A 27,715-nucleotide genomic window follows, 5' to 3' on the forward strand; every position below is an offset into this window, starting at 1 on the left:
ATAATAAAAACCTAACCTCTACGCATACTTCCAGAGTTCATGAAGTGCCAATTGCAGCCTCAAAGGGAAACATTGAAAGAGTAGACAGAAAAACCAAATACGTTAGAGATGGTGAATTCCTGGGTTTTCTAATTCATTCCAACTTTGTAATACAAAGCTGGGGAATTAAAAATGGCACTGATTCTCACTTATTGAGTGCACAATATTTCAACATGTGAATTCACGCTGGCTGAAATGCCATCATACACATCCATTCAAAAAAAATACAATGGTATGATTCAAGTGTTCAATTCATGCTAGAGTAACCTTGAAACACTTAAAGTTGCTGAGATATTAGTTTTATTATAAGGTGAGAAATTTTCATAGAAATAACTATCATACACATTAAAATAATTTCTTTAATATAGCTATCATTACCAGATTTGACTCATCTTGGAAGGCATAATGTAGATTTGTAATCCACCGTCTGTCCCCATACACAAGTACATCTCGCTCTTCCTGGAAGCATGCTGTTTCAGCTCGTTTCAGCATTTCCCATTTGTTGAGGATTTTCATTGCATAAACCCTTTCATCTTCCTTAGTACCGCCTCTCATTCGAACAACACAAACTTCCCCAAATGCCCCCCTCCCAATCACCTTCACTATCTCAAAATCATCACGTGTCAATCGAAGGTTCTTCACGGAGGAAACCACTGGCTTGACTGTTTAGTAAGAAAAAATAACAAATATCAATACTCAGAGAGGAATCCAAAGATTCTAATAGAATGAAAAATTCATTTGTAACTCAAACATTGAATTGTGTGCATATTAGATATACATTAAATACTTGAATTATTTCAAAAGGAAAAATGATGAGAAATAGGTACACATCAAGGCATTCAAATATTGCTTTATATGCCTTTCATTTCACAAATTTCTAGACATTTCAAGACAACTTTTGTCACAGTAAAACAATAACAAATTATATTGTGTTTACCCAAGCCTATGCAACGTAAAATGCTAATACTGAGAGCATTAGGGTACTTCACTATATTAATTACTATTTAATTAAACCGATTTTTAGTAATAAATAAAAATATGTCGGATGTTGGCCCCCATAGACACATTAAGAGTGGCTGTATAACTGAACTAGACAACCAATGATGATGACCAAATAAGAGTGCAATATATAAGATAGGGTATACAGCAAAAATAGGTGCAATGAATTACATACCATATAGAAATACTAATATTGGGCTGAATCGTTTGAGGAGTAACTTTGGGGAAGCGATTCATATTGCTAAAGAAAATACTTTGTTCTTCCACTTATATTTTATTATGCACGACCTAGGTTTCAACTTACAAAGTCATCATCAGGTCATCAGTCATCCTGATGATGACTTTGTAAGTTGAAACATAGGTTGTGCATAATAAAATATATGAGGAAGAACAAAGTCTTTTCTTTTCCATTCTAATATTGGGCCAATGTGTGATTCGTAACACTCTCTTAAAATAAATATAAGCAGAGCCCAAGACGCTTCCATTTTCATTGGAGTAAACCAATTAGGTAATCCCTATCCAATATCTAATTTACGAATTTAAGAGGTTTTATTGATGAGTGAAAAGATGCAAGTTTGTAAAGGCAAAGCACCCCCCTATTTGCTCAATAATATGGAACGTAGTTATGATACCAAAAGCCATCCATAGACCTGACTTTATGCCAAAACGATTTTCTGACTGCAAAACCATGCTACAGGAACATAAGTTAGAGGAATATTTAACAAATAATTTTGTTCCTGTAACAGCTGATTTAGTGCACATATTAGGTACCTGGGGCCTGACAGAGATAAGATATAATAATTCACGACTGTAAGAAGATGAGGTCCAATTGGTTATTAAGTTAAATATTGTAAAGTGAAATTTCAAGACCAGTAATCATTAGGAAAACAATTATGTAAATGAGATCTAATTAAATGAAATAATTTAGAGAAAGAGGGTTCACTTTTGAAATTGAATAAAATTATGTGACTGAAAACAATGACGATGGCTAAAACAATTATTTAAGGAGACATTCATGTACCAGAAGTAATTCAGGGCGTCTTTTTTCCACAAACAATGAAGGATGGCAACTAATTAAGGGATTCCACTCTCCTAACCTCCATACTTGCCCTATCTCATTGGTGGATGCACCCCTACCACCGTTGGCTGGTTAACAGGAATCTATCTCCAGAATAGCTCCCCATACATGTGAACTATCTTTGTAACAACTGATTGAAAACTTAAATGTAACCTCTAACGTGCTGATAAAGTATACCTATTTTTAACATCACTATCATTTGAACAATTCAATAGAGCAAAATAAATCTGTAAAGCCTCTTATAACTGAACTAAATCAATCTGGTGAAGAGCTTCAAGAGGAAAATTAACTCTAGGATTCATTGAGAACGTCAAACTTGTAGTTATTATAGATGTCATGAGAGCCAATTTTGATTCCACGTGACAATTAAATGTATACGCGGCACAATCACCAATTTTTTTAGTACTCTGTCGTTTATCAAAAAGATGCATTTTACTAATGAATATTCTTTAACTCCCTTCAACTTGTGAATTATTTCTTTTAAAACTTCACAATCTCTACTCAAATTCTCTTAAGATATTTGGCCCACCGAAATTGGAACAATCAAGTACGTTTCCCTCCACCTTTCGAGGACCAAAATACATATAATAACCCGTGAAATTGGGACTTGGAGCACGTGGATTTAAAATTTGGTCTCAATACATAGTTTTGGACATATTCCTGAAAGGTATTACTCCCAAGCAAGTTTCTTTAAGCAATCTTTAATCTTTAAGTTAATAATCGAGCCACGCTTAACGCGAGTTCATTAAACATACAGCGTGTTTGGAAATGTCATATACGAATACTAAAACCGAGTCAGCAACACCTATATACAATAATTTAAGCACTCACCAAATTCAATGAAATCCGACACTGTTTTCTCACGTCGAAGCGAGGAATTACAGCACTCATCATAAAGAACAATAAGCACATCTAACAGTGTTTCCAAACTCAAGCACAGCCCTCTACCTAAAACTGGGCCTCCAAGAAATAGGGATTCTAAATTCCTGAGGCGCTCTTCAGCGCTGGCTGTTGTACCACCACTCCCTACCACACCCCCTTTGCAGACAGTACTGTCAGACATGATCAAAGAGAGAATAGGCAGGCAGCACCAGAAGCAGCTGCTGAAGCAGCAACAACTGCCTCATCACCACAGTATTGCATCTCACTGTAAGGCCAGTAGCGATGGGAATAAATTACACGCTATGTTTTCCCTGCTCATTGTGACAACCATTAACCTGTGGACAAATTAAAGAAAATTTATTTGTTAACAGTTACCCTTACTTCTTTCAAAACATTATTTTACAATGGAATAAATTCTAAACATACACTATACTACTTGTTACTGAAACCTAAATATAAAATTTGCACATTGAAAACAAACAATTATTGAACGTTAAATTCTAACAGTATTAGAGGTCGCTTATCGACGAACATAATTGTAAAGAAGCGTAATTGCTCTTCCACACACATACATGGCATCCCAAATGCGCAGTAAATTAATGATTAACTCGATGATGATATTGATTACCTCACGCTACGATTAAAATGGGAGTGAATGGGTCATTGCTTCAATTAGTCACGAAAAGTAAAGTCTATTTTGCAAATATTGGACTGAAATAATGTATCAGATGGCAAATATGAAAATAGCCTAAGGCTATGCAGTTTATCTTAATATATTGTTTAAATTTCAGTGCCTCACCGAATTTCTCGGCTTCTGCTGATGCTTTCGGTGCTTGGCTACATTTCAGCAATAGACACAACAAACAAGCAGACTTACTAACAAAAATATGGCTGCCACACCTAGCCGACAGAGGAATCTCGGGGTGGGGGTACATATGCAGGATTGCCAATTAAATTTCAAGAAAGTACGTTTATTATCGACACAAATTAATTACCCAGTATTTGTTATATTACATTTGGCATGAGGTTATTTACACCAATATTTCATTAATAAACTGAAATATACTAAGCGCTACATGCAAACAGGTTCAGCTCCTCAGACTCTTTTTCATCGCGGTGGAAGGTACGGAGACACTAAATTAACCTAAAAATCGCTAAATGAAAACCCAACGAAGTTTATAGTCACCAGCGGCTTTGTTTAATAGGGTTAAAACCAGTCAATTAACTCACTCACCATGCATTAAGACAGGTAGCTGAATTCCGAGGTAACATCGGCAACATTGCGTTTACAATGACTTCCAACCCGGATACCAAAGATACTTGTTAGTCAAAACAAATTTTTATCATTTGACGAAAGAGCCATTTTTCATGTATAAAATTTCGAACTCATAAAAAAGTTATTAATTCTATAATTTTCTCCAGCTTAGCATGTTTATTAATCAGGTATACGCTAGCGAGAGCACATTAGTAATGTATTTAATTGCGCTTTTATTTTGATGACAGCGTCATATTGTTCATGTTGATAGAATTGTGTAGGTGAATGAATATTTTTAGTTTTTTTGATGTATGTATCCTAATTTAATTCGTTTTCGAAGTTCGTGAATTTTGCGTATGCGTGTGGAGACTGGAAATATAAAGGCAAGTGATCATATTTTGGTTATATCTTTCGTCCGCCAACTCAGAATTTGGCTTAACATTTTGGCCTAATATCTAACAGGTTCTACACTGAAATTCAATTCATTTTGCCCAAATAGTTAAATTGGCGCTATATATGTAATCTATTACCTTTAATTTAGTTGCATATGTTGCTTTAAAGTCATTAAAACTAATTACAATTGATTAAAAGTGGTAAACTGAAATAGGGAATGTCACTGACAATCGACAATATCATGCCTGCACCTCATTGAGAAGTGTAGTACTATTTATGGTATTGTATGTTGTTTCTTACAATTAACGGTTAAAGATGTAACTAAAAATTTTTATTTTGTTGCAGAAATCATGCGGTGGTTATTGGTGTCATATGCCCTACCAAATAATTTTGCTGATCGGTGGCTTTCCTAAGTCGTCACTGGATGTTTTCCTCAACAAAATGGAATATTAATCATCTTATGTGCCCCCAAATAAAGTGTACATGGTTTTTGCTGTGAAGGAATCATCTTTTCCGCCTATTATGGGAGAACCCGTGAGAAAGAAGGCAAGAATAGAAACAGAAGGCGACGAAGACGGTGAAGAGGGTAAGGGTTGGGGTGAAGATAAGCTTACTTTAACGGAATTTCAGACTCATCTTCTCACTCATTGCCTTTGTTCATATCCTGGACCAGTGTATGTTAGAAAAGATAGATCAGGAAGTGACGAACCACGCGATAATTTTATACTGCACTCATCTGGACTTGGAGAAGATGGTCACAATCCTGAGTGGACTCGAGACCACCTCTTGCTCTTTTTAGCAACGGTGCAACTTCTCTGTGAAACTGAAGTGCGACAACATGGACATGGAATTGTGTGTCCGCGTTTAGCGGAATCGAGAGAGCGTTTAGTGTCTTCCCCCTCATTGGCTCCCCAATTAATTGCGTTGTCTGCCCATGGCGATCCCTTTGTTGTTTTTGCTGCAGGGCGAGCACTTTCTGCCCTTCTGTTAGCATCTCGTTCCCGACTTGAGCAAGCGTGGCTAGATGCTCTCCTCTCTGATGCACTCCTGGCCGCACGGGTGAATCCTCCTCCATCTCCTCCTCAGACGCCGGCCCTTTCTATTCAACATTCCATCCACTTCAATAGCAATAACCATCATCGACACCCTCCCCTCCGCCACTTACCTAGAAGAGCCACATTTGCCTTGGATGTGTTACGGCGTGTGGTGGAGTGGAGGGATCTCGACCTCATCCATCCTCTCGAGGATGCTGCTGATGGTGGCAGAGAAGATGGACCTCCATCACACCTCCCAGAAACTTGCAGATCTACGCCAGTATCGGACCCAGAAGATGACGAGAGCCACGTTAAGTGTGTGTGCATTAAAGCATTGGTATCGCGATGGTCGGAAGTGGTTAATGAATTTGGGAGCCTGCTGAGATCGTTCGGTAGCCCTCATTCAGGAGTAGGGATGTCAGGTGACGAAAAGGAAGCAGCCGCCGTGGCATTTCTCTCTCTTTGGGAAGCTATTGTTGCAGTGAAAGCTAATTTGTCCGTCGCCGATACAGAGCCATTCTTAGCACACCTTGGTGAATTAGTTTCTCTTCTACGTCCGACACTTCCTCCTGTTTTATGGCGTCATCTCCTCTCATTACTCAACGAGGTGTTGTGTTACGGTAGCACATTAGCTCTACAAGATACATTAGCGGAAGAACCTTGTGCCTTGGCCCACCTGGTAGTTCGTAATGTGAAAGACTGGCGACTCTTGGATGGTCTTCCATACCGTCATGCCGGAGGCGGTCGTTTTGGTGGTCGCGGAGCAGGTGATGTGAGCGATGCGGCCGGAGAATGTGAGGACCGACCCCTCCTTCAGAAGGCAGTTCTCTTGGTGCTCAAATCGGTTGCCGTAACAGTGAAAGAAACACGATGTGAAAGTTCGAGTGACGATAGTTCTGTTGGCGGTATGGGTATAGAAGAAGAAGAAGAGCGGAGAGCGAGGGATGCTGATCTTGCAGTTATAGAGAGGGGAATTAGGGAAGTGCTTCGTCGTTTAGATGCTTGTGTGAAATCTCTGTTGCCATTCCATCCCGAGGCGCCGCTTGCGCATTGGGTAGTGTCACTTTTCTCAGACCAAGATGATGCTCTTGTTGAGGGAATGGTTTGCTGCCTTGATGTGGCAGTAGGTTTGGGAGGGCCGGGTCCAATTACAGCCACATCTGTGGGGGGTCATGGGTCAGCTGTGCCTCCGTCTTTATTCATTAGACGAGCCTTATCGCCATCTGCAACCTTTCTACAATTTTTACATGCTGTTTCACATGATGCAGGAGTTCTTCTTGATTTGTTGGTATCAAATGAAACATGTTTCCTTCTGTACCTCTTGAGGTTTCTAAAATTTGCTAGGAGAAATTGGGAGGAAGTAGTTCATACTGCTGCTGCAATAGGTAGAAATCGACTAGGAGAAGCTATTGGAGTGTTAATAAGATTGCGCCTGGCTGTGGAGCGGTTAGTTGCAAAGGCTCTCTTCCCATACAACATCAATCCTGTACTTCGACTTCTTGAAAAATGTGAACATTTGTATGATGCAAGTAGCCGTTGAGAAAACTTGTTTATGGTAGCTCAAGAGTGATTTTTAATACTTGTTTAATTACTTTATGAACAATATTTGGAATGAGCTTTCAAATATGGCACTCCACAAGGCAATCATTCTATTTCAGTGTACCAGGGAACTAAAGTACAAGGACTCACCTAAAATGTAAATCACTCGTGATTTTATGTACCTTACTGTAGATTAATAATATTACCATTTGCTCATTTTGAAGCATTGTCAAATCTGTACAGAAGTCTCCTTCCCTCTGTAAAGCTGAAATTCATGTTTTATATAATACTCAACCAAAGCCATGACATTAAGAACAGTAATAATACATTGCTCTCCATTCTTGAAAAGGGTGTTTATTTCTATTATTACAGTGTGTATTTGTACATGTAAATAGAAAGATTAATTTTTAAAAGAAATACATATTTTAAATTAAGACTTCTTATCTTTTAATCACTGATGACCTATGGGTCTGCATGAACTTATTTTTCAACCAAATGCTTCCACTATAATAGTTAAGTATTAAGCCATATTGATAATAGCAAATGTTTTTCTTAAACTATATTTCGAAAGCAATACATTCTTAAATTTAATCAAGGCAGAACATCTTAATTTATAATTTAGCCAATCACACTGAACACACAAAACTCCCTACAGGTACACAGAAATCACTGAAAACATATTATAATGTTTCAGTCATCATAGTCTTCATCAAGATCCAAACTGGAAGCAGCAGGCTGCATGTGTTCCATAAATGTTGGGATTGTCTGATTCATTGGTAAAACATCTGAAATGCTAACTGCATTTTTACTAACTGTTTCACTTGCCTCATTCACTGTTACCTCAGTCCCTTCACTTCTTCCGGCCACAGAATAAAAATTTATCACTGTATGCTTTGGAAGACTGTAGCCATCAGCAACACTCTCCGAATAGTTATTTAAATTAACTGAGTCAGACTCATAATTTGGATTGTTTGTCATGCTTGGATTTGATACAGTATTTTTAGCATAAGTCTTAAAGCATTCACCCACTTGAAAAGAGCTAGGAACTTCCTGGGAAATTTGCTCTTGAGCACTGTATACCTCTGGAACCACATAACTGAAAAAAAAATGTTTTCTGTTAATCTTAATGGGATATCTATTTGGCAAGTCACGTATTGAATTTTCATTTTCTAGATCAATATAAATTCTACACCATGCGGTTGATTAAAAAAACAATGGTGCTGATTGTTATGGTGAGCTTAAACTAAAATTTTATTTGTAAGTGCCTCTAAATTAAGCATTTATGCCTTGTTTACATTTAGTATGCGAAGGTCAAAGCAATCACTTCTGACATAAAATACTTACCTGAACACATTGTGAAATGTTGCTATAATCAAAGCACTTGTTGAAGCAGTATTCAAAAGGATGTTATACTGAGTTCATTATGTTAACAAGGGCAAGTGTCAAGATTAATAGGAATTAGTAATGGTAAAAATATATCATCCTCACATGAACTTCTCTTGAAAAGTAGCTAATATGGAGTTATCCTTTACATGCTAGATGATATACTTAAATATCTATTATCATTATATTCCAATGCCACGAGCCAATGTGGCAATTGAATACTCCTTAGTAATATTAGAGTATGAGAAAAATGGCAGTGAAGAGCTTGATATGCAGTGTTTATAAATGACTGAAATGTGCACCCTCTCCTTCAGAAACAGGAAAAGGATACAAGCCTTCAAGATGGTAGTTAGGAGAACAAGTGGATGGATTTTAAGTATTGAAAGAGGATAAATAAGGCTTATCATAGAAATTATTAAATGGAAAAGAGAGGGATAGGCCACATGCTAAGATGGAAGTGTGTACATGGGTATAATAGAAGGTACAGTAGACTGAAGAGAGGAAGAATGGTGGAAATGATAAGTTTTAAGAATGGAGGTGAGTATGGGTGGATTAAAAGTAGCTGATAGAAATAACCCAAGTGAGATAACTAGGGCTCGACGAGATCATTTTCCTTTTTGCCAATATCTTCATAATTGCCAGCGGTTTATGAGAAATGCAAAAAATATTTTTGAAGACAGTTGTGGACTGAACAGTACTCTCTCAACACAGCAATGTTTGAGAATAACTTTCATAATGATACTGAGTCCGATGTAACATTCTCTAATACTTCTTTTTATTAAATTATGTATTTGACTTTGGCAACGCCCCCTTATTCCAGAACTGAATTTAGGTGATTTGATAACAGGCTCTATATTTTGATTGAATACTATAGTATAATGAAATGAACAAAAGTCACCCACGACAAGCCAGTTGTGGTACTGCTCAATCTTACTGGTGCACAGAAAAAATAAATGATCCTAAATGACCCATCCAATGCAGAAACGTCCACAGTAAATGTAATTTAGGACAGGCAATTACCATATAAGGTACTCATCACAAAATGAATACATCAAGATAATTTAACAATATGTTTATCACATTTTATATATCTTAACAATTTGCTGTGAACTTATTACTTGGGCAGGATCTTTGAAACTATGATTATGACTAATCCTAAATGTTCACCCACTTTATTGTGGCAGTTTTTTAATCTAACCAAACAGAGCAAAAGGTTCACCCTTCCTTGAGAGTGAAACAAATTGGTTTCCAAACTCAAGTGCTGAAGCAGCTTCCTGGTACATTTTATGCATACTGGCACACACATTGGTCATTTCTTAATATTGAAGCACGAAAATTACTTTAATGTTTTGCATATTGCAAGTTTCTTCCAACAGAAAAAATGAAAAAGTTAGGTAGCAGAAAATGAGAAATTTTCAAAATTGTATAATGTCACCCAGAAGGACAACCATAACTAAAAAGCAGGATGGTAGGTATCCTTGTGGCTATTAAAATTTAAAGTTTCATAAAACATCAGAATCGACTTCTTTAATGCACTGTAAAAAGAGGTGATGTGGTGACTACTTCATTTTGAAAATAATCAAAGTAAGTTAAATACCACTTGGGGTGGTTGTAGCATATACTACAGCTTAGAGTTACCATCTTTTAAAATTATAAAATTACAGTTTTTTTTTACAGAAAGGTGCCTTATGTTATTAGGCATCACACAGTTTAATTTTCATAACTGAATAGTCGCCCAACCTAACTCCTGACTTAGGTAGTTTCCAGTGGACAATACATAATTAATAAGTAATTCTTATCATAACCATATTTCAACAAATTTGACAACACTGTTGTTAATATGTCTTAAATGGCCTTCGGAAACATACAGGCCATACACAAGAGTTTTGACCTCGCTAGTTTCCTAGCCAGGAAAAACTTGTCTGATCAAATTTTATAATCCAGCTGTAGTAGCAAATAAAAAAGCAAAATAAAGCATGGAAAAACAAATTGAACAGTCACTGGTCCTGCTAGATGAACTTTGTCTCATATCACTTCGGTCAAGCATTCACTATCTTTGGAGAAAACTATTTCCTCAGAAAGATTACTAGGAAAATCTCCCGGATATGAAAACATATGCCATAGGTCGAGTAGAAATATCCTCTTTTATCCCCAACATTGCAACATGGATAAATTATCTTCAGCACTTCATAATTAACATGCAAATCTACCAGATGAAACAATACTTCGGCATCTAAACAACTTGAATTTTTCTCCACTCAGGATACAGTAGTATCACTAGTAAAGAATCCCCAAAGTTAAGTTAATTCGCTCCAGTCTCACTGAATTTTGAATTATATAAGCTGATACCAAACCTGATGATAATATTTATAGGCTGTATATTAACATAAATTTTCTCCTTGGCAAGTAGATGGAAAAAAATTTAAAATGTGATACCTTATTTTTCTGTACACCTCATTCGTATAGCTCTAGCTAAATGAATAACTGATAGTAGTACTATTCCCACTGGATAAAATTTGTTTTACGACGGGGCTTCAATGTACAGGGTGCACTCCAAAAGTAATGCTTTTATTTTTTAAAAAGAAATTTATTGAACATATTTGCTCATGCACTTAAAATTCTTCAAAGTACTGTCCTAGAGCCTCAACACACTTTTTCAGAAACTCTGCCATAACCAGTACACACCCTGGAAGGCACCTTCGGAAACCTCTCGCAAGGTCTTTTTCACGGCTGATTGGATCTCTTCTATGGACATAAAACAGGTTTCTTACAGGGCTGCCTTAATTCGAGAGAACAAAAAGAAGTCTTCTGGAGTGACATCAGGACTAAAGGGGGATGGGACAGCATTGGCACCTGGTGTTTGGCCAGGAACTTGTGGACTCATAGTGCATTGTGGCAAGGTACATTGTCGTGATGGAGTGGCCAGTTAGTAGAGATGTCTTTTCTCATCCTGATGACCCTTTTTTGGAGTCTTCCCAGCAAATCCATGCAGTAGGCAGCGTTAACTGTCTGTCCTTGAGGAACAAACTCTTTATGGACCACTCCTTTACAGTCAAAAATGGCAATTAGCATTGTTTTCACTTTTGTTTAGCCCATTCTTGCCTTTTTGGGCTTAGGGGACTGGTCGGTGTGCCACTCAGAACTTTGGCATTTGTTTCTGGGTCGTATTCACAAACCCAGGTATCACCAGTGATAACGTTCTCCAAATTATCAGGTTCATTTTCAATAGGTTGCAAAAGTTCACTTGAAATTTCCGCTCGGTTGGTTTTTTGTGACACAGTGGGTGCAAAGAAGTTTACAATAACTGACATTGTGATGCTTCCACAGCTTGGGGAGCACTGAGAACCATTTCGCAGAAAGTTTAGCATCCTCTCCCACTTTCTCCAAGTGGTTTGATCCTACTCTGACCAATAGAAGCAGCGTGGGAAGTTCAATTGCATTACTTTTAGAATGCACTCTGTATTATATCCTGGTCGTAAAATAAATTTTATCCAGTGGAGTAGTGCTACTATTGATTATTCATTATGTTTGATTTCCACCACATCACGCCTGAAACTACTCAATTAGCTCTAGCTTACTTCAACATACTCAGCACCATTTTAACTATGCATGCCAATTCATACGTACAATGAAATATCTTTAAGAATAATAATTATTATAATTTGATTGCCCATCATTTAAGGTAGGTTTTGGGTGGACACAGACTGAACACACCTAAATTCCTTAGCCTCCCCTAACAAGACAACCTGATACTCCACAGAACAAATTACCTCTTCAACACCACTTAAAATATATCCTTTCATTCCATCCGACATACTTATCCTTCACCTACCCTTACCTCTCTTGCCTAACATCCGCCCTGCTATCAGTCTTCAACATGCCATTATCAATCAAAATACTTTGCATCCATCTTTCCTGCCTCCTTTGGATTCCTCCCAACAACCCTCTCTCATCCTCTACCTGGCCTAATTTTTCATTTGTTTTCCTTTCAGTTGATTTAACTTTTCCATCCTTCGCAACACCCACATTACAAAAGGCTGGTGTGTATGGCTATCACCTTGTTTCCGACTCATACAAAACCATGCTCCATGCCAAACTTTTCAAGAGTCTTTTCTTAACCTCCACACTTAACGCTCTTACGATCAATCATCTCCTTAATGGGAAAGCTTCTTTGGTCAGCACAATTCTTCTTATATCCCTATTATTTTGATCATCATGGTCCAAAACAGTGCCCATAGAGATAAACCTTCCCTAAGTGCTCAAGTGCTTGCTCTTCTATGCTAACAAACATTCTCATCACATGCCTATTAAACTGATTTTCTGATGCACTCAAAGATTGTTACCCCTTGGTTGAATGGCTAATTAAAGCTTGATCATACACAAAGGCAATTGATATTATAAATTCCTCACTGGTTTTTATTCCTAACTGCAGTTCTTCCAAAGTCCCTTTTACTAATTTTACCATGTCTTCCATACATTCATGGAAAAGACCAGGAGACTATGATCATCCGCATCTCATTCCCCTGCCTAGGACTACCAATTCCAACTGTAACACATTATTTTATTCTAACCAATTTACAAAATCATACATTTCAAAATCCATCAAACAAACAAATAAATCCTAATTGTTCACAATTTTATTTCCATTTGTGATCCCATTACTGCTATGGCATCACTCATGACTTTTCATTCCTGAACCAAAACTGACCACCCTCCACATACCTAATCATTTGTCCTTTTTTCTATCCTTTCATTGATGATCCTAAACACCAATTTTTCTGCATGCAAAATTAAGTTCATTGTCTGGTAGTCACACATGGCTTCTTCACCTTTTTTTGGAATGGTTACTAACACTGGTCTAATGTAATCTTCCGGCCAAATTTCTTCCTCAGAAAGTTTCTGAATCAACCTAAAAACACTTCCTTCCAGACTTTACTACACTCTTAAGTAGTTCTGCAGGAATGATATCAATCCCCACGACATTACATGATTTCAATTTCCTTGATGCCTTTTCTCTCACAAACAAGTATGCCTGGTCTTAAGCTAACCCCATCTAAATCATTTTCTCTTTCTATGTCTTAAAGTATTTTGGCCTGACATCTTTATCATAGAGATCCTCTATGTAATCATTCCATCTATTATGAATCTTTCCTGATTTAACTAATTATTTTCCTGTCATTTCTCTAATATTGTGCATTGATTTTCCTTTCTTAATAACTGACAAACCTTATACTTTTCTCTACAGTGAACCTATTACACCCATCCTATGTAAACTCTTCACATTTTCTTGCACTCCATCCTCCACCAAATTTATTGGCCATATTATTTTTATTATAGGGAGAATTAGCACCATGAGCAATAATAGGAATTATTACCGTATGATTTAGTTGGAGAAGATTTGTGAGTGGGTAACTCATTCCTATTATTTTATTCAAAAATACACAAAAGCTATGTCATGCTTTAACAACTTCACACTTCTGTAGTCGTCTTCTTGGAAATAAGAGAATATTACCAATGGTGTCATGTTTTTTTTTACACATTTAAAATATTTGCTCGTATCAATTTGGCTTGGAAAACTTGCCATTTGATGGCATTTCTGATGACTAGCCGAATTCATCATCTTTTAACCCCAAGTTTTTATTCTAGTCCTATTCAGAGATCCTAGCACTCAAGTAAACCTGGAAATTGTTATCATTGAGTATTTTTCAATTTACAGACTCAGAAAAGAGGTCATGCAACTGTAGAAGTATTGGAGACTCCAACGTTAGTAAGTTCTAAGAATTTGCAGCAAAATAAAGCTTTCAAATTTTTACACAAGCATTCATTATAACTAACAAAACCAAAAATAAAAAATATAGATCTTATTGATCACATGTAATGACAATAAATTGTCATTATTAATTTTATTAAATATTATTTGGGACATTAATATCCCCAGTTTCTTTACATTGTCTTTAATTTATGTTTTTTGTCATTTACTGAAGTTGAAAAATTAGACACACATTTAGCAATATGAAATTGAATTACATTATTTCCGAATTAAACCCACTAATGAGATCATTGCACTATTTCTCATAATATCATGAGTCACCCAAGTTACATAAGTACATTTTCAGAGAGATAAATACTTACTACTTGAATAAATGCAAGTACACATAACTACAACATCCTGCGAACATAAGTTGTCTCGGGTATATATAATCACAAATTCATATAAATGAATGCAATAACGTCAAAGGGTAAAAATCATTCGCCTTGATTTTTCACCTTACTAATATACACTCACTCCCAATACTTTCTTAACTCTGACGCATCTTCAAATAGCACTTTTCACCATAAAATAAATTGTCTGGGCTGTAATATATTGCTATGAAGGAAATTTGGACATGAAATTAAAAGATCAAAAAACGAAAATCAAAACTTATTCTTGGCAGAGATAGTTTATGCCCACAAGTGCTTCTATGTATTGTGTATAACATAAAGTTCACTAACACAGTTTGGTGACATAGACTGACTTTTGTTGACCCTAAAATTTATTTTCAAACAAATTTCTTGATTAGCAGTAGTTCTAGGGAAGGCAACTGATAGCTAAGGTCAGTTGCGCCATTAGGGATGGATGGAAAAGGAAGGGTGGACAGAAATACGACATCAGCAAACCTCTTGTTGAAAGGTGCAAAGGGGTTTGCAGAGTAACATCCCATCCAACGGATATCGTACACCCTCAAACTGCTCTACACAATGCCCTACAAGTAGGGATACCACTGAAAAATATCTGTTGTCTCCAGGATTCGAACCTGGACCCTCACAGTGGGAAGCCAGTACATTAGCCACCGTACCACCTCAATTCCTATTATCTTGATTTTATTTGAAACTATCTCATTCATTTTTTGCCTCTTCCAACACTTTTCATATATCACAGAGTACAGAAGTCCATCCCAGTAAATGCTTTATGAAAACATAGAAGTTATTTGAAATACCATTTTAGAAAGCAACTATACCCTTATATTCCTTCATATAACCAGAAGATGAAGGCTTACATATGATGGAAAAACATAAGAATTTTGCAATGATTTTTTAAACTATTCCAGAGGAAGACAATAAACAGGTTGCTACTTTGTAGTATCACCTTATTAAGGATCAGAAGTAAATATTTCTTGATTCACCTTATTGAGCATACGAAAAAGTTTTTATTTGTATTAAGTAATGGCATATAACAAATTAATCAAAATGTCATATTTAGATTATTTTATTTCTCCTGTTCAATCACATATTTGGACAATTAGAATTTTTGTCATACTATTCAACACCTGCTTTTTTAAATAATGTCTTTTTTTATCTTTCATTGTCACACTTTTGTGCTGTAAATAATCATGGAAAAAGGTTCTTATGCTTTAAATAAGATATTATTATTAAGCTAAATTATAATAATTTCAACTTTTACCACTAATCACGCTTTCCTGAAAGGATAATTTTGTAGAATGAATAATGCAAATAGTTTCACGTGGCAAAATGAAAACAATCTGTAATACGGAAATCAAGACAGGCTTAAATTTGTAGATATATAGCATACAACAAACATTTCCCTAGGGTTTGGACAACATTTTTACAATGGGAGGGAAAACCTAAATTGAGGCAAATGCAATTTACATCCTTCTACCGTTGATTTTCATTTAAAGATTAAAAAAAAATAGGCATATCCTTGGTAATAATACCACTAAATTTCAGATCTTGATTAATTTTTCAAGGTGAAATGCCACTATACAGGGTGCGGCAACATAACTTCCTTTTTTAAAGGGGTTTTGCTAAATGAAAAAGGAAGTTATGTTACAGCACCCTGTATACACCTCTGACGAGAAAAAATCCCTGATAGATGGGTAATTAATGTATTTTCAACTTCATGCTCTATTTGGGAGCAGAAAGCAAATACACGGATTGTTTCCTTCATTATGATTTCATATTTTACTGCAAACACCAAAAGAGAAGATAATAGACAAAAAGTGAAGCAATCAACGGTTTTTGCCCAAAATTTATGAATTTCTAGGATTACTATACCTTCAATAAAAAAATCAAAATTCACACACAAGAGTAAATAACAATTAATCACAGAAACAATTAAGTTTAATGTATCCTAATAAATAGTAGCCTTGACTGCAAATTATTAACTTTTCAATGAATGCAGAAAACAACAGAATCAGTACCAAAAATTAAGTAGCACAAACTTAGACATCAACTGTAGACATAGACCAGTAAAAAGGCAAAGAAAGTGAATACATCACATGGTTATCAGTGAAACTGAATCAATGTTTGGTCAAGTTGGGCCACTGCTTCTCCAAATTCCCTTTTTCAGGGAATAAAATAAAGATGAAAAAGATTATTTATATTTTTATTCAAAAGACAGTATGATAAGTTCTGAAAGCCTGTGATCTCTCATACTTTTTCATCTCTATCCAGAGGAAATTATAAGAAAAGCATGTGGTGGACTCATAGTAGGTGTGACAGCAATTGAGGAATTGAATAAATCAGATAGGCAAATAATTAAATCATAACTAGCCTCTCAGCCAAGATATTGCAAAACAATGACGGATGTATAGAATGACGAAAGTGATGAGAAACTTCAAAAGCATTAAGATAAATATTAAAGTCATTGTCAATCATATCAGTCTCAAGTTTGGATTTTATTATCACCTGTCCACTCTTGTTTGTTCTCTTTTCAGCTAGTCTATTCATCTATGCATACCAAATTATATTTACACCTCTGCTTGGGGTGAATATGCTCTTAGTTTTTCCTTAAAATTATTTTTTTCATAATTATGTATAAGGCATAAATTGGAGCAGGTGCAACAGCTCACCGATTTGGGAAGTATTTTGATGGAAAGAAGCATAGCAGTAAGAAATTAGCAGTTGGTATATGCTCTTGTATTGAACAATGGCACTTTTTCCTGGAATAGACTTATTAAAATAGGAAAATTTGTACACAATAATATGGTTCAATAAAAAAAGAAAAATTCAAAGATTCTATGAATTGAAGCCAGAAGTAGTAAAGTAGTAGAGTTTACAGGCAGAATGACCTTTGATAAAAAACTATTTGAAAGGGGAGGGCATTAATATCTAGGCACCCTCAAAAAAGATATAAATAAAAGTGTAGTTTAAGACAATACCATACAAGGAAGCATACTGCTACAAACTACAGAGCAGCCTTCAAGGAAAGAAATTAAAATTTCAGACAGGAAAATGAAAAAGGACAGACAAATACAAAAGGTAATCTATGCACTTGTACAGAGGAAGTGAGAGAATGAAAAGAAAACGTTAGCTGTGACAAGAGAAGAGAGAGTATAACAGGGAAATTTGAAGGCAGAAATAGGAAAAGGAAGAGATTTTAAGGCAGTAGGATATCTAAAGTATTGAAATAAGGGAATATAATAACTAAGCAAGAGCTAGTAAATGAAAACGCATTCAGGATTAAATGAATCCAGTAGAAACCATGAGAAGCTGGAAAGAAAATGATGTAGAGCAAAAGGTGTTCATGTTGTGCAGAAGTGCTTTAGAAGTCTATGACTATTTGTAATAAATTTCAGTGGTCAACCAAAACCTACCTTCAATGGGCAGCCTACCTACGTTAATTATACATGATGATGTATCAACCCCCAGGCCACAGGATACAGCCTATCCATGAAGTCACCTTTCCTAAAGAAAGCTAATCACATGACTCTGATTGATCCTTTTAAGGTGTAAGTACTGGTCAATGAGGACTAGTTGGTTGAAAAAACAATTTGGAGACAAAAGATGTAAAGTATAGCCGAGCACCATATCAAACCATGGTGTTTACACACTTTTATTATAAACTATTTTCATATTTTTGACAAGCATGTATACACTAGGTTTCAGTGCCATAAGTTCTAAGATTTCGTACTTCTCCCATGCAGGCCAACCACCTATTCAGTTATAATTGGATGATAAAAATGAGATTCTCCTAAAAATTAGCAGACTTTTTGAAATGAGACAATAATGAGCGTTTTCTTACCAAGTAAGCTGTCACTTGACTAAAAATGAAGTCATGCAGTAGATTCGAAGCTAATGAGCAAGGTAATATATTTTTATTCAATTTGGCTATACGACACAAGAACCCAATATCAACAGAATTTATTTTCTCTAAAAAGTAACCATAACACTAATTAAAAAGCCACTAGAGTACTGGTGTAAGCAATAAAAAAATAGTAATGTCCACTTAATATTCATTCACCAAAAATGTCCAAGGAACATTTATTCGCAATATCATTTTGGACTAGGTACAATCAATGTTTTTTCCAGATTGATGCAATTAAGCCTGATTTCTTTTTGTCTGATTTAACCATAAGTCCAGCAGCTTTTTTCCCTCTGGCCTGATGTTACCCCTCATTTTCTTTACCTTACCTAGTGCCTTGCTTTCTTGTTCTTTTTAACATTTTTTGGAGTTAATTCTTAACCTCATCAAAATTTACAGAAAGCCAACTTTTTGACAGTAACTCATTGATGATTTTGAGTTCCCTTATCAAGAATTTTGGAATTATTAACAGAATTTTCAATTTTCTTAAGTTCCTTCTCATATAACCTTCTTTCCTCTTTAAGTTGCTTTGATTTTACGTTTTGCTGCCTCTTTTCTTTTGCATTATAAATGCTTCAAGTATTTTTGGGCTGTGAACCTTACTAAAATGAGTATATTTGTATTTATAAGAAGTCTCCGAAACCCCCAAAATTGAAAATAACTAATAAATAAGTTAGGAGATTGGATGAGGACTTAATGTTAATAAAACCAAGGGTTCTGAACGACCTATTGGTTTAATTTTATCAAAAAAACTCCAAAAGCTGATATGTGTGACAGTAATCATGTTCCTCTCAATGAAATTTCTAATCAAGTGAGATGACAACCAAAAAGATAAAGAACCAAATGCCATGCATTCCTTGTGACTACTTGCATTAATTTCACTTAGTTGGTCAAACTTCCTAAGTAGTACTAAATTTGTACAACAAGTAGTAAATTTTCTGTAGGTTAACCAGTGGCAAGACTATGCACCCCAGTGGTAGAAAGCAGAGTAATATTTAGAGAAAAAATCTGCTTTTAAACTATAAATATAGGAAATATAATCTCCTTTAAATAAAAGAGAGATTGTATTGGCTTAAAAATGAAGCTACTGAGTTTATACACAGTAATTTATAAGAAATCCTTAAGGCATCCGGGTTGTCACACACACATGAAAAATACATGCAATGATGTATTTGGTGATGAATGAGAGCAATTATGATTGTAAGAAATCTAGGGTCAATGCCAAAAAAGGCCTTATTATGACAATTCACCAAAAAAATTTAGCTGATCATTTAGAAAAGAAACCTAAAGCATAATGGTCCTTTGCTTGGGAACTTGCTTTTTTTTTGCATGGGAATTTCAAGCAGAAGAGTTCAGGAAGAAAATCAACATGGTTTCCACAAGGGCAAATCCAGTGAGACCTTGCTAGGGTTATTTATTGTGACATTTAGTTTCAGGAGAAAATAATCTTCCAGCTGCCTAAATTTTTGACTAAAAGTCTCTAACTTCATGATAAAAATAATATATGTTGGATTAATATTTTTTTAAAGTGAATACATAAAAAGAGTTGTTATGGACAGGGTTAGCTCTATTACATTGGAAGTCACATAAGGTGTTCCCGAAGAAAGTATCTTTGGCCCTCTTTTATTCCTTACTAACAGTAACAGCTTTAACACCATGATTAATATCAAACTTCACATATTTGCACATGATACAATTAGTAGCGGAGATATTTGAAATAAAGAAAATAGAGCAGTATTAAGTGGTCACTTAGATGAAATTAAACACTGGCCTGCTGTTTGCAATTGAAATTAATGAAAGAAGAGTACAAGATGAATTTTTGGAAAACGAGCCTTCTCCAAATATCTTCCATATATAAGAGACTGAAATATCAAGAGAATAATATTAAGGAGTTAAGTGTTGCCTTTACTCATGACCTCTCAACAGAGAAATAGAAATTGGAAGATTTGGACTATATAGCAAAAAATTAGGCTTTATAAAAGGAATACACAGGAAAAGTGACATGATGGACAAGAATATATGTTATCTTTCACTAATTGAGCTTCTTTTAAAATATGTTAATATACATGAGATCCTCACTAAGTTGGCTTGATTGCTGAATTATTCATGGGCAGTGGACAACGGCTAAAGAATCTTATGATAAATTCAGTACCATGTCTAGATTATTACAGAAACTAGGGTGGATTCACTCATTAACCTAAGGTTATTTTACAGTTGAAATGTAATGAAATAATTGACTTTGTAATTCCACACACTTTATTTAAAAACACGACCCAGGTTTCGATGGGTCGTGTTTTTAAATAAAGTGTGTGTAATTACAAAGTCAATTATTTCATTACATTTCAATATGTTATGCAAATTCCACAAAGTTATGCCTGAGACAACAAATTTTATTATTTTACAGATTAAATTTCTTGAAAAAATTGTAAGCAGGACTCTTTTGCAATGATTTTATACATTATCAGCTCATTAAATGTACATAGCATGATTAAATATAGAAATAACAGGAAGAAGATCAAATTTTGAACGAAAATGTTTATCCAGTGCGATTTTCCCCACAAAAGGGATCAATGAAACAATTTTTTTATGCTTGATAGCCTAAATGTCGAAACATTGTAATCCCTTATCTTTTGTTTATCCTCAAATTAGCAGCTCATTTAGCATAAATACAAAGTCCGTACAATAAGTATCGTGACTGGTTTGCTGTAACCTCAACGGAGTGGTAAATAGGAGTCCGACCGGTAAGCTTGGTATAGGGGGTCCCCCACCACTCAGGTGCACTTTAGTTCAGTCGCCTACGGGCACGTGTTGAGAAAGGAGAAGGATTTTAGTGACATGTGATTGTTTGTGGTGTCGTTGCACCAGCATGAAGTGCATCATTGAGCAATGCAACGCTGTGCAGTTTTGCATTAAACTTGGGAAATCTGCATTGGAGACCCTTGAACTCATTAAACAGGCTTATGGGGATGATGCCTCAAGTCGCACATGAGTTTTTGAGTGGCACAAAATGTTTAAGGAAGGCCGGGAGCTCGTCAAAGACGAGCACCTCGTCGGATGCCCACTCAAACTGATGCTCAGGTGGCTGAGGTGAAAAAACATTTGGACTCTGACAGGCGTTTAACCATTGCCCTTATCAGTGAGGAGACTGGCCTTTCAGTCGGAACCGTCCACATCATTGTAACAGAGGTTCTCGCGATGAGGAAAGTGTGCGCGAAGCTGGTGCCATAAGTCTTGAGCGAGCAACAAAATCGTTGGGGGTGGAAATTTTGCAAGGAAGATAAATATTTTCTCGACAGCGTTATTACCTCAAAGGATAGCTCAAAAGGAGCTCAAAGGATATCCGATCGACTCTATCAAGGCAGTTCAAGCGGCTATGACAAGAGCTTTCAACAGTATTCCAAAAACCAACTTCCAGCGGGCTTTTGACGAGTGGCAGACGCGCCAAACTAAGTGTATTGATGCAGGAGGAATGTATTTTGAAGATTATTGATTAATTGTAATGATAACTGAAAAAAATTTTGATTTTAGGAACCAGTCCCGATACATGTTGTACAGACCCTGTAGAAAGTAGTCTAGACAAAGATACCACAGTGTAACAGTAAACTACAGATTTTGAAAAAATTTCAATTGTATCCAACATTTAATTCTAATTTTTCATGCACGGGGTGCAATCATAACATGCACCCTAGCTTAGGTTTTTAGGATACCATATAGATGTATGCTGACTAGAAATATTATGTAATAAGTATTTTTAAGTATGTACGAAGTAAGTAATTTAAAGAAGAAATTCTTAGAAATAGGAAAAGACGAACAACTGTGTAACTGCAATAAGAGAGACCTTAGTAAATGTAAAAGTTTAATTAGGTGGAAACACACCTTAGAAATATAAGCATTTAAAAAATATTAAGACTATCTGTCCATTCCCTCTATTATAGAATGGATAATGAATATTTTTTCCTTTATAATACACAATAGTATAAAATATAATGAAAATAAATAAAAATAACATGAGAAAATGAGAAGCACCAATTATTGCAATGGCTGGTGATCTAACATTATTTTAATTGGAAATACGTTTTAGGGCTATGTGAGGTGAGATGAAAGGATAACAGGGATTACTTGACTGATAGTAATAGAGTAATATACTGCACAGGGGAAAATAGCCAGCAAGTAGTGGCAAAAATATAAAACAAGAAGGTAGGAAAAAGTGTAGTAAACAGAGCAAGCAAGTGATAAAATTGAATAGCAGAATTCAAAGCTGAACCAGCAAATTTGGTCACTGTTCAAGTCTATGTGCCGCCAAACAATCAGACGGAGGGAGAAGTCAATATGGTATATCGTAAGTTAGAGGATGATATACCATATTTCCCCATCGATAACGTGCACCTTATGCATAATGCACACCCAGTACTTAGAAGTTACCAAATTTGCATGGATACCAGGCGACCAGGTCTTCATAGTTTTCTTGAACGTGTATAGATACTGCAAATCTTTGTGTGTATATATATATACTGGGTGTAAAAATACGTCTATATCCATTTACTAATAGATTGTAACAACCAATGAATAAATGGAATCATGATTGCCTGTGGCTATATCTACCGTAAATATACAGAAGATTAGAGCCAGGAGATTGAAATTATTCCAAACAACAGAAGGATCAAAACATGAACAATATTTATAAGACAACACAATATGCCGCCTTTTTGCTTTTTCACTATGATTCATAAGTCGAAAGGAGACATAGGTTTGTGTGCCCTTTTATTTGCTGTATAAATTACCATCCAGCAAATCAAATATTAAAAAATAAGAGAATGAATGGAATAAAACTTTCTTGCTTTGTCTGCTTTACTTTGCTTTGTTAGTATTGACACTCAGCTGTTCTATACACCCTCCAAGTTCTATGAAAGTGCTGCCTGCATGGTGACCGTTTCAAACCTGAAGTGAGTTAAGCTTTTGTAATTTAGAATTTTCTTAAAAAAATTACCCATGGAGAAGAAAATTGTATACAGTGATGTTTAAGCTAGAAGTAATCAATTCCGTGAGAGAAAAAGAAAACAGTGAGGCTGCCAGGATTTATCTATCAATAAACCTTTTAAATCAAAGTTACGTTCTAGTTGGGAAAAGTGGATGATAGTGATGATGGTGGTATGAAAAAATACACAGAATCAGGAAGGATTCAAAGAATGTCTTATGAAGAAATAAGCCAGTGGATCCTGGAAAGTTGGCGGGGTGACAGAGGGACTTGTGTAAAAAATGGATTTGAAAAAGCTTCAGGCATATATTTCAACGTTACTACTAGAAGATGAGGAAGAGTTAACTTTGGAGAGTGAACTTGGTGATGTACCTGAAGAGATAGTAAATGCACTTAATTCATATAATTGTGATTCAGGTGCTGAATTTCTTGGATTAGAGTGATCTACCTATCCTATCACATATTTATACGAATGTGTATATAATATGACATACTCTATGTATACGTGAAGTACTATGTATTGGAATAAAGATGCACTACGTATTAGAATAAATGAAGTATAGAAATTATGTGTTTCTTATATTTCTTATGGATTTATGAGATGAAATAACTGTAACAGTAGCAGATCTGTATAAAATAGAATGCAATTAGAAAGGCATGCTTCCAGGCTAATTTATTTTTGCGAAACTCTTGTATAAATTATTGTGTACATAGGTATGTAAATGTTTGGATTTTTCAAATTTCATTACATAATGTGCATGGCCATTTTTTTTTATCATCTGAACATTTTTGCATAGATAACATGAGGTTATTGATGGTAAAATACGGTAATTGCAAGTTGTTCCAGGGTATAAACATCTTATAGCGATGGGCGATTGGGCTGTGATGGTAGGCAAAGGGAAATACATTAGTGAGGCAGAGGACTCCAATTTAGGAAAAAGGAATTACCACGGGGAGAGAGCAATACAGTTCTGCAGGAAACAGGGGCTCATCATTACTAAAATAGCTACACATGGAAAATACCCAGAGACTCCGGACAGCGTCAGACTTTTTCATGGTTAAGGATGTATTTAGGATGAGCCTGATCTATTCTAAAGAGTTTCCCAGGAGCGAATTTGGATCACAATTTAGTAATTATAAGGGGTACCCTACGAACCAAAAAATAAAATAAAACGGGGAAGACTGTTTAGGAAATGGAACTCAAGCATTGACTGGATCAACAAGGAAGCATGCTATTGGCAAGCAGTAGAAAAAATCATGACGAAGGAAATGGAGTGGAGTACTATAGAGGAAAAAATGGGAACATATCATCATATCTGTTTCAGGTTTCCCTTTTTGGAATTCCTCCATTATGAGGGTAAAAAGAAACTTATAATTTCCACAATAAAGATTTAATATTTCACAAGCATGGTTTTGATGCTGAGCATCATCATCAGGTAACATACTCAATATCAACAAAGGCAAATAAAAACCTGCGAATGAAACTATGGGAACAGTATATAAGAGAAGGACACGGAAACCATGGATTACAGATTAAATGATTAGGAAGATAGACAATAGATGAAAAAGGAATAATGTAAACACGTCAAACATGTTATGTAATAGACTTAAGTATTAGGACAAATAAAGAGCTAAATAATAAACTGAGAAGAGTAACAAATAGAGAAAAATAAGTGTGGTAGTAGACATAGCGTTAGAATATGAAAAGTCTACAGAGGAAAGGTGAAATTGATGCGATATATTGGAAACTTATAACATTGTCAGGAAGGAGGAAGGAAAAATCTATGATAATAATGAAGATATGTCCGGTAAAACAGACAGGCTGCTCAGGCATAAGTGATGGATGGACAGTGAGGATGGGCAGTACTAGGAAAAGGGGTGAGACATCGGTGCCCATTATCACCTTTGCTGTTCAACGCTTGCACGGAGGAAATGATTAAAGAGGCATTGAAGGAACCAGATAAAGGAAATAAATTTAGTGGACAATTCATAAAATTAGTCGGGTTTGCAGATGATCAAGCTTCAGTTTGTCAGTCAGCCAAGGGGTTGCCAACTCCACTGAGTGCATTAGGAAGTCAGCGCAATAAGTATGGGATTAGAATAAATGTAAACAAAACAAAGGTTACATTGCTTTCAAATTAGAGGAAGGCTAAGTTAAATATTATAATGAGAATTAAATAATTAGAGCAGGTGCAACAGTTTACCTATATTGGAAGTGCTCTGAACCATAATGGTAGTAGAGACACAAGAAGAAGATTGCAATTGGCAATGAAACTTTCATGAGAGGTAGGGAATTGATGGCAGGGAAGTTGAGTAAGAAAGTTAAGAAACAGCTCGTCAAAACTTTAATATGGAGCATGGTTGCGTACAGAGTGGAAATCTGGCCATTGAAGCAAGATGATAAGCGTAGATTGGAGGCCTTTGAGATGTGGGTCTGAAGAAGGATGAAAATGGCGAAATGGATGGAAAGGAAATCAAAGATAGGTGTTGGTGAGGTGGTACATGGAAAACTCTAGCTTAAGTACAGGCAGAGAGTAGCACTAGTACAGGTAGCAGTGGAATGGTAGACAGAAAAAACAGGCTGAAGAATGGGGGAGTTTGAGAAACGTGGAAGAACATGTGAAATAATGAATGGAACATCTGGCCAGAGAAGAGGGTCGCACCTTGGTTTCTAAATAAACAAGAACCAGGGTTAATTGAACGAGGATATTTTGAAATTTGTCGACCCAGTTTTTAAAAAACCCAGGTATCAAAATCACTAATACACAAGTTTTTTTACATGGAACATATACAAGAGCATTAGAATAACACATGGAAAACTATAAAAATGTATAAAACTAAAAAACCAGTTATCAAAACACTGAACAACAAATGAAAAGTAGGAGAAGCAGATTGAGTCCTGAAAATTTCACAGCCATGATTTCGTGGAAGAATCAAAAACAGTTCTTTGAGTACAGATAATTTGCATAATATTCCTTGTAGCCTGCATATATGGTTTCGATGCAGGTAGGTACAATTGGTTCGTGGTAATATAGTGTAGTAAGACAGCGTAAATTGGAGAGTGAATGAGAAAAATCTATACATCAAAACAAATTCACTATAAATAGACAGTAAATCAGGCACTTAACTGCTTCTGGGTAAAATATTTCATGAGGCAACGGGAATTAATATAACGCAAAATTATTTCAACAATAGTTTTCATCCAAATTAAATACTACATTAGTGTTCACAATATTTCACCTCGCTAATCCTGCACAATGGACATCGCATCTAAACTCAAAAACATACCTCGGGGGTTCATTTTCCATTAATGCAGGTCTTCCAGGAGGAAGGGTAGCTAAACATTCTTCTCCATCTCCCGCCATATCGGGCAAAGACTTAACTAAGTCCTTCAGAAAGTCAAAGCGACTCTCGGAAAAAATGCAATGCTTCCTGGGGAGATAAGCATATATGTCTGTGTAATTCATAAAATATGCACATGTATTTTTTGTTACTGAAAGATTAACTTACATGTGAGAAGGGCTCAATGTTTTCGCATTTTTTGCACTGGTTATCTCCATTGTCTTCGTCAGAAGAGACTCCACGAACAATTCAAGCGCTCGGGGTACGTCAGTTAAGAATCAGTAACATTAATATTTGGAATTAGAGAAATATAAACAGATATACAAGTCAAAAATGAAAAAGGATATAGATTATAACAGGAACAGCTTGAGCAACCTTTCCAACGTCTTCATCGGTTTGCATGATTTTTTTAATGCGACCCTAAAAAGGAAGCGTTGCTTTACCGCATATTGTAAAAAAAAATTAATTGCCTTACTCTTAAAGGGCTGGCTGGTTAGCAGTGGCACATCACTTTTAACAGATGTGATGCTCAATGACAACACGCTAAGAAAAACAATGATCTTCTTTGAATAAATTTTCTATTCACTTACCGGAGGAAACCGTGCATTGTATTTCTTCTTTTTACTCGGCATCATTACCGCACATTCAAATTATTTTTAATTTAAACCTGTTCCACTTATCATATGTACTATTTACACGATTACACTACGATCAG

The 27,715-nt window shown here is 35.7% G+C and overlaps 3 protein-coding genes across 3 annotated transcripts in view; 1 reads left to right on the plus strand and 2 right to left on the minus strand.

Annotated features, from left to right (window-relative positions):
* Positions 1-3,903, minus strand: part of gek (serine/threonine-protein kinase gek) — an 84,513-nt gene extending 80,610 nt beyond the window's left edge. Inside the window, exons 1-3 of the mRNA XM_071594141.1 lie at positions 3,798-3,903; positions 2,948-3,333; positions 418-701 (exon numbers count right to left, since the gene is read on the minus strand). Of these exons, the coding sequence (XP_071450242.1) occupies positions 418-701; positions 2,948-3,179 (516 nt within the window). The 5' untranslated portion in view covers positions 3,180-3,333; positions 3,798-3,903. The remainder of the gene's footprint in view (positions 1-417; positions 702-2,947; positions 3,334-3,797) is intronic.
* Positions 3,904-4,506: 603 nt separating this feature from the next.
* lin (protein lines homolog) lies at positions 4,507-7,645 on the plus strand. The gene is made up of 2 exons (XM_071593772.1): positions 4,507-4,636; positions 4,992-7,645. The coding sequence occupies exon 2, from the start codon at positions 5,130-5,132 to the stop codon at positions 7,218-7,220; it is 2,091 nt and encodes a 696-aa protein (XP_071449873.1). The 5' UTR covers positions 4,507-4,636; positions 4,992-5,129; the 3' UTR covers positions 7,221-7,645.
* Positions 7,561-27,709, minus strand: NC2alpha (negative cofactor 2 alpha). The gene is made up of 5 exons (XM_071593774.1): positions 27,591-27,709; positions 27,348-27,420; positions 27,169-27,262; positions 26,947-27,090; positions 7,561-8,315 (listed from the first exon to the last, which is right to left on the minus strand). Exons 1-5 carry the CDS (start codon positions 27,633-27,635, stop codon positions 7,910-7,912), a joined length of 762 nt encoding a protein of 253 aa, XP_071449875.1. The 5' UTR covers positions 27,636-27,709; the 3' UTR covers positions 7,561-7,909.
* Positions 27,710-27,715: the final 6 nt, after the last annotated feature.

The sequence above is a fragment of the Hetaerina americana genome, unplaced genomic scaffold, assembly GCF_022747635.1.
Source record: "Hetaerina americana unplaced genomic scaffold, ioHetAmer1.1.p SCAF_6, whole genome shotgun sequence".
Taxonomy (NCBI): Eukaryota; Metazoa; Arthropoda; class Insecta; order Odonata; family Calopterygidae; genus Hetaerina; species Hetaerina americana.

Excerpts from the sequence above, each read along its gene's own strand:
- NC2alpha (XM_071593774.1), bottom strand. The coding sequence starts at position 27,635 with ATGATGCCGAGTAAAAAGAAGAAATACAATGCACGGTTTCCTCCG. Across the intron at positions 27,421-27,590 it reads ACAATGCACGGTTTCCTCCG|GGTCGCATTAAAAAAATCAT; the intron begins GTAAGTGAATAG and ends CTTCCTTTTTAG. Across the intron at positions 27,091-27,168 it reads ACATTGAGCCCTTCTCACAT|GAAGCATTGCATTTTTTCCG; the intron begins GTAAGTTAATCT and ends TTATCTCCCCAG.
- lin (XM_071593772.1), top strand. The coding sequence starts at position 5,130 with ATGGTTTTTGCTGTGAAGGAATCATCTTTTCCGCCTATTATGGGAGAA.